Here is a 7869-nt window from a genome sequence, read left to right as displayed (position 1 = left end):
CGTGTTAAGATCTTCCTGCCCCACTGGCAGAAATATTAAGTCTCAGAAGATGTTTCTGTTGGCTATGGTATAAGAACTCTGGAATGGAGAAGCCTTGAGATTGCCATCACAAAGGTCTGGGGAGTGGTGCTTCTGCATCTGTGTGCTGGAGCTCCCAGTACGTCAAAAGATGCCAAATCAGGCTGCCAAAGAGAGTGATGGGAAGAAACTCAGCAGCTTTATCTCACCCTTGCTCTGGTGAGAGTTGAGATCTCCAAGAACAGAAAGCAAGATCCATTCTTCACAGTACACCCAGCTATTACACATCATTTAAACCTATCTTCAGTGACAAGGCAAACAAAATCCCAGTATAATGAACTTACAGTTTGCTAAAATAAGACACTGTACCAAAAGAAACAGTAAAGAGTTCCCTCATACACAAGTACTTGCTTTCTACGAATAGACCAACTATGTCAAAAAAAATGTTGCAACAGCATCATAAAAGGCAATTCTGGTAAGGGACTTGTTCGGTATCCATTGCAACTGTGACTTGTTCCTCCAGTTTGCAGCACATTAGGAAGGTGGATAAATCTCCCTACTCTTTTTATTTCAGGTAGAAATGAAACACCAAGCCAAAAAGCTGCACATGATGATCATGATTTCTGATCTTCCTCTGCTGGGATGACTTCCAAGAGGATTTGCAATGTTGTGGTTACCCTGCCTGCAAAGATAAAAGCATACGCATGGTAAGATTTTGCAGGAGAGATTAAGAAGAAGAAGCAGTCAGGAAAATTATCTTACCTTCTATACTGGCTACTTGCACATAGACTTCACACAGGTCATATATATTGCATATATATATATAATTTAAACTCAACATTTTCTTTTTAACTGTTTTCTGTGCCTCTGATCCAAGGCTGTGCATATACAATAATAATGGAAGGGTACAGATGTATAACCTTATTCAATAAAAGTCTGCATGCTTTTAAAGGCTATCTTAAAATATGACTACTCTGCATAACTGCTCGCTTTATCAAGATTTTACGTTGAAATAAAAGTCTGGAAGAATTCAAATAATTTAATTTACCTGTGCCAAGACCTGCCTAAGCAAAAAAAAAAAAAAAAAAAAAAAAAAAAAAAAAAAAAAAAAAAAAAAAGTCACTCATCCAAAGTAACTTCATGTTTTCTTTTGTTCACTCTGAACATTTATTTCCTTCTGGTGCTTTTGGTGGTTTTCTTTTTAGGTTACTGATGCATAAATTGCACAGTTAATTCACATATAGCACATACAGAATAGTAAAATAACATTTTCTTACAATTTCTTTCACTTATCACTCTTTCTTAATATCCTATTTTAAATAAGCAGAAATTGTTGTAAAAGAAAGTTCTCATTTTCCTTGAATATGTGGCATGAATGTTGACATTGAGACAATGCCAGGAGGGTAAAATAGCGCATTTCACAGAAGATATGAATTGAAACCACTTCTCTGATCTTCTGTCTACAGGTAGATTCTACCATCCTTTCCTCTTTTCTCTGGATGTCACCAGTTCAGTGCAAAGCCAGGTTGCCCTTAGACTAAAAACTGATAGGGGCAGAGAGGCCAGGAGTCTCCAGGCATTGCATTTTCCTCCCATCTGCCTTCCCTACCCGTAATGGGACATCAGAGTTGGGCTGAGTGTAACAGGGATAAAAGACAGGAGGAAAGCCAGCAGCAGGAAAACAGCAGGGCTTCATCCCAGCCCTCCCAGCTTTGAGGACAAGCAAAGGGAAAAAGAGAATTTTATGAAGCTGAGCAGTGGCATGACAGGTCTTGGAAAAGGGCATAGCAGCAGAGGGAAATCGTGGGCATCTCTAGAGCTGGCTGTGATTTCGTTCACCTAAATGGACAGACCCACTAGCAGCAAGACCTTGCCCTGTTCTCCTTTTCTATGCAGCCGTTTTTCCCTCTCCTGGGATGAAGCCACAGCAGAGCAGACAAGCTGGGGGAGCTGGCATTCTTTGCAGTTTTTGGTTGCAATGTACTCAGAATAAATCAGTATTTGGAGCATTTTCCCCTATGAAAATGTTCCAATCAGTTTCCAGTCAGTACGTCTATGCTGTCTGCTTGGAGCGGTACCTGGAGTTACGGGACCAATTTCACATTTGTCACAAGACAACTTAACATACCATGGCAGTGCAGATAACTTCCCCAGCCCACTTTAAATCCTAATTTTCCCTTTTTGAGAGAAGAATTCACTTCAAATGGGTCCCAGGGGGCAACTTTTATTAAAAAAAACTCCAGACCCTCTATCCACACGAGCACCACATAAAGTTTAGGTGAGGAAAGAAAGCAGGAATTTTATCATATATATATGACTGGACATGAGATCTGTAACAACAAAATGTTGAGATTATCCCCCATGAATCCCATCACAAACTCAACAAAGAGAAGCAAATTGAGCATATAACACTTTGTCCTAAGTGAACAAGTGTTATGCTCTGGTGTTGCTAAATAAATAACCCTGGCAGAGATATTTTGCTATATAATGAGATCTCAATTCCAGCAAGGGCTCAGCTATGATAAAAAGTAGGATTCAACTTTTTACCTCTTTGCAAGTCAACCCACTGTAAAGAAATAGATGTTTTTAAGTGTGAGTCCAAGGTTGGGTTTTCAGCTGAGGAAGTGCAGATAGAAGCATTCTTGTGCTAGTGATGCATACTTTTACACACTGATTACTGCTTAAGATTTGCTAGGCTTAACGTTTTTTCATTTTCACATTAGTTTTACAAAAAGAAAGAATGCAGAGATCAAATGAAGCCTGTACCAGCTGAAAATTATTTGTCCCAGCACATCTAGTGCTACAGCAGAATTCCTTTGGAAGAGGAAAGAACAAAATGTTATTCTCATTGCAAAATACCATCCCAGAATCTACAAACCCTACAAGCTGTAAAGTTACCTTTTGTTCAATGCAGCAGTTTTATAAGGAGAATGGGCAATGCAAATGCCCTAAGTACAGAACAAAGACTTTCAGCCTTGGGAGAGGATTCCTTGGGTAATCCATTCCAGGGCTCTGCTAGTGTAATCAGCCTGAAACTCCTTTCAGAAGTATATGTGTCTTCAGGCTGCTCTTTTATCCTGCTACTCATTCTGGCTGCTCAATATCCTTTTCCTCTGATCCTTACAAAACCAATTCAGGATATTCCCTCTGAACTTACATGGGACTGGTCTGTACCCATGGGTATTTGCACCTTATGGGGTTTCTGAGCAGCAGCCATCTCTCACTGCCAAAGCACAGCTGGGCAGCTGGACCAGTCAATGCCTCAATTGAGTCAAGGAGACTTTTCAAAGCCTAACACCAGCTGCCCATGTGCTGATCTGGGCACATTAAGCAACTTGGGATCAGTATGGGTAGCATTGCACTGTGTTCAGACTAGCAGGCACCTACTTCCCCTCTGGTACCACATGGAATGCTTTGGTCAAGTCTAAGTAGATTGGATTCATCACATTCTCCTTTGGAAAAAAAAAAAAAAAATCATTTACCTTCTCATAGAAAGTTACGCAGTTATTCTGGCAAAAAATCTACCTCTTAAATAACAATCCCATTTTTTATACTGTCCTTTACCTCGTGTCTGGAATTACACTTTCATGCCTATGTAAGATATTTTTTCAAGGTTAGAATATCAAGCTTGCAGCCACCAAATTTCTTTTCTGTATCTCACAGAGGTACCTTAAGTGAATTTATCCTCATTCAATACCTTTTATAAATGTTCTCAGGCTATACAATGGGTCTCCTAAAATAATGCCAGCTTAATGACTTCACACAGAAGGTTTATTGCTTCTTCTTAGGGAAAAGAAAAATCTGTTTGTTTCACACGTAAATCTCCACTCTGCTCCACCTCAAAATTGTCAGCATCAGTTTTCTCTCATTACTGTTATTTTGAGGATAATAATTGCAAAGAAAACAAGCTGTTTCCCTCACTGACTGGCTTCTGCTGCATTCCTCTCTCAGCCAGTACACCGTGCCCATCCATAGATACGACACAGGCACACAGACTTCTTTCTAGGAGGAGAATTTTGTGTTATCTCAAAAGCTAGAAATTATTCACCTTCATTGTCACAGCTGGCAGAAAAATCTTCACATCTATCCAGTCTACCTTAAAGACAATATTCTTTCTCTTGCCCAAGAAACGTAGTTCAACACTGTCATCCCGTGGCCAAAGATTCAAGTAGCTGTATTCCAAAACCTCTAAGACATGACAGAAAATGCCAAAAAAAGCTCCTGGATTTGATAAGGGAAAAATTCCTAGACCCTAAATGTCAAGACTAAGAGATTATAAATAGACTTAACCCCAACTACTTAATAGAATGTCCTTCTGCATACAACTGCTTTAATTTGTACTGAAGATTTCTACCCATTCCCGGGAATGGGTATTTCTTGCATTACTTACAATGCAAGTAATTTATAATGTTTTGGCTATAAAATTAAGATTTTGCAAGCCTAAACTAACACCTTTTGCTGTAAATACTTTTATGCCTTATTACCTATGGACTTCCCAGTATGTATTGAGAGGGAAATTCACATATTCTACAGCAGATAGGATATAACTCTATAACATATTTATATCTAGAAAATACATACAACTGGTTATACTGTAATTACATATAAAAGCACTATTCTTTTCTTGTGAGCAGCTCATTTTAAATCATCAATATGCACTTTCCATTCAGCATCTATAGAAATCAACTATTTTTAGTTAAAGATTTCACAGGTTGAGTTTTAGTTTTGCAGCCAAAGAAATTTTCTTTTTGTTTTGTTTAATAAATTATCCATCATTCCTGAAATATCTTGCCAATAGTCTTATTTCATGTTTTAAAAATTCCCTTTATTTTGGAAGCCTATCATTCTAGTAACCAAAAAAAAAAAAAAAAAAAAAAAAAGAGAATGAAGAGCTGTAATAAATGATACTGACTTCTAATTGAAATGTTTCAAATAATCCTTCTCTAATACATCAGAACAAATCCTTTCAAAACCTTTCAGAAATGGTACAGAAAGTATTCTCGGTGTATTTCAGGCATGAAATACTACTAGCCAAGTCACACAGAAGTCATTCTTCATGAAGCATGGAAGTAATTTCCATAGAGGCTTGTCAGCCATGGGATACATTGCTATCACCCTGTCAGGAGCTGCTGCTAAGGAAAATATCCCCATGCCAAACCTGCCTGAATCTTCCAGACACTTCCAGTCCCATTCCAAACACTCCTCAGTGGTCCACAGACACATGGTGTCAGTAGGGAACACCAAGCTCATCCTGATATCACAGTTGCTTTGCTCAAGTTTCCAAACAGATTCTCCAAGGAGTGCAGTACTGTCTTTATTAGCACAGAGGCGGGGTCAGGAGAAGATGATGGTGATTTAGAAGGAATTAGATGTTTGTAAGGGAGGACAGGGAAGAAGCATCAGTCCTTTAAAGTCAATCACTGGCTGAAGAACAGCCTTGCTGTGAATGTACCTCTTTAGTTAGGGGACATTGATTGCCACTGGCAGAGCAATGCTAGAGCATGCGCCCAAAAGCAACTTGAGTTGTCACCCCCAGCCCACAGTAGCTGAGAGCATCAATCCAAAGGATTTCACAGCACAGGGAGAGCTCTGAGAAACTCCTGGAGTCAGCATGAAGGTGAGAAGTCCCACACCAGGACTTACCTAGAAGCTTTCTGAACCACTTTGGCTTATTGTCCCATACAATGAAGAGGTAGTAGGCAGGAATGCCAGTCAGGGTTATTGCAAATCCAATCCCTGTGTTCACTGGGTCAGAGTAAAGTGACAGCGCAACCATAAAGAGGCAAGTGAAGGAAAACAACGCTGGAATAAATAAAGGAACCTGAAAAATAACCATACAAAGAACCATTAAATAATAAGGTCATTGTAAAATAATGACTAAGGCATTTAACTTTCCATGAAATGTAAATTGAATAAGACCCAGCCGTACAGGATAGTTCAGTACAGGAGAAATAAGGGTATCTAGAGGAGGCACACAAAATGTCAGTGACTGCAGAAGCCAGGCCCTGCCAACTGCTGTGCAGTGAGTACCACAGAAGTGTCTTAATTACACTCTAAAACACTCCAGTGTTTTACTTCCTTTAAAATGTAAGGACTGTAAATAAGTTACACTGTAAAAGTCCTTCCTCTAATCCCCCAGCATATAAGCAACCGGCTCTAACCACAGTAAAGATTTCCATTTTGATAACTACCCATTAGAAAACATTTTAAAACACAACCAGGAGCTCAAGTCACCTTTTAAGACTATTAAGAACATATTGATTTTCCTCCTAAGGTAAAAATCAAAATCTACCAGGAAGAGAGCAAATTAAACAGCAATTTGACTAGTGATAAAGATATTTGATAGTGTTATGCATCTGATAGCAATTGAAAAAGCACTTTCTGACCGTATGACTGATGGCATTGCCAGTGTCACTGTTGAAAGCACACAAAGTAACCATATCAAATTTATTTGCTCAATTTTCAAGAGCACCAATACAATCACTCTCTTAGCAAATCTATGAAGGAAATACCTACAGGCATGGCTTATGAGACATTAAGTGTAATGGAGAATTGAGAATTCCTTGGAGATTGTTCTCTTCCTTTTATGCCTCAAAGCATTACTGTTCCTCTTTTGTGCACTATCAAAGCTTTTTTTTTTAATCAAAGCGAAATAGGTAGTACTGTTCACCTCCTTATTTACTAATATACCTACAAAAATGCAACAATACACTTTCTTAGTTCTTCACAAAATAGTCTTCTTGGCAGCATCTAAATAGGGATATATTTCTCAGTTTTTTGATGATGGATATTATCTTTGTGGATGCACAATGGGACAACTTACTTTGTAAGATGCTACTTAAAACAAGCAAGAAAAATAGCAGAACCAAGGCCAAAATAGCTACTATTCGACTATTAGCATTTTCTTTCTGGGTTCATGATAACTCTGTCTGCCAATCCACTGCAAGTGCCAAATATTACAATAATCACACTAACCACTTATTTGCACAGAAAATTGGCTTGCTTAATATTGGATATGCAATGACATAAACGCCCTCTCTCATTAATTCTTGCTCTTGACATGACCTTTTTGATCATGTTCTTGTATATTTGGTCATAAAATTATCCAGGCCTTTATCAAAGGAGACATTAAATAGAGGACTGGCTGAAAATCAGTTTGGCACATGTAACCCCAATATTTTCAGTCTGAGCCCTCTGTGACTGCAGAGGTCTCAAGGTATTTTCACACAGCTTGCATCACACAGCTCACATCACACAGCCTGAAGACAACAGACAAGCAAAACTGAGCAAATGCCTTCATCTCAGCACAGCAGCTTCAGTCCCTGCCCCCCAAGCATAGGGAAGAGGCAAGAATTATTTTCCAGAATGGAGCACAGCTGGGGTAGCACTGGGGACCTTGCAGGAAAACTCTCGGTCTTCACTGCAAACACTGTTTCCTCTTAAATCGGTTTTTCCTGAGAAAGAGGTTAGCTTGTTGCATCAGAAAATGCTCCCTTGCTGTCTGACTACAGGACAGAGAGGAGGGAGGATTCATGTAAAAGAGTAGAGAGCAGATGTTACCTTGAAAGGACGAGGCATATCAGGACGTTTATATCTGAGATAAATCAACCCAGCAACTACTAGTCCAATAAAAAGCCACCTGGCAAAGCTGAGGAAATTCAAGAGGCTGTAGAGATCTCCAGTGAATAACATTATCATTGTGAGAGGATGCTGCAAAAGAAATTCAGAGCATAAGAGGGGTTTAGTAGATCGATCTCTATTATTGTACAGCAGTGATGTCAAATTTTTCCACAGGGAAAAGCAGCACAGACTTATGCACACACCTGAGTGCCACAGACTTCAGGCTTGCCT

The 7869-nt window shown here is 39.1% G+C and overlaps 1 protein-coding gene across 1 annotated transcript in view; it reads right to left on the bottom strand.

Annotated features, from left to right (window-relative positions):
* Nucleotides 1–257: 257 nt before the first annotated feature.
* Nucleotides 258–7869, bottom strand: part of SLC7A11 (solute carrier family 7 member 11) — a 57154-nt gene continuing 49542 nt past the window's right edge. The window contains exons 10-12 of the mRNA XM_053940583.1: nt 7579–7728; nt 5658–5839; nt 258–696 (exon numbers count right to left, since the gene is read on the bottom strand). Coding sequence (XP_053796558.1) covers nt 633–696; nt 5658–5839; nt 7579–7728 — 396 coding nt within the window. The 3' untranslated portion in view covers nt 258–632. The remainder of the gene's footprint in view (nt 697–5657; nt 5840–7578; nt 7729–7869) is intronic.

This window comes from Vidua chalybeata, chromosome 4, assembly GCF_026979565.1.
Source record: "Vidua chalybeata isolate OUT-0048 chromosome 4, bVidCha1 merged haplotype, whole genome shotgun sequence".
Lineage (NCBI taxonomy): Eukaryota > Metazoa > Chordata > Aves > Passeriformes > Viduidae > Vidua > Vidua chalybeata.
Note: the sequence above shows the minus strand (reverse complement) of the source record. Positions and strands in the feature narration are given on the sequence as shown.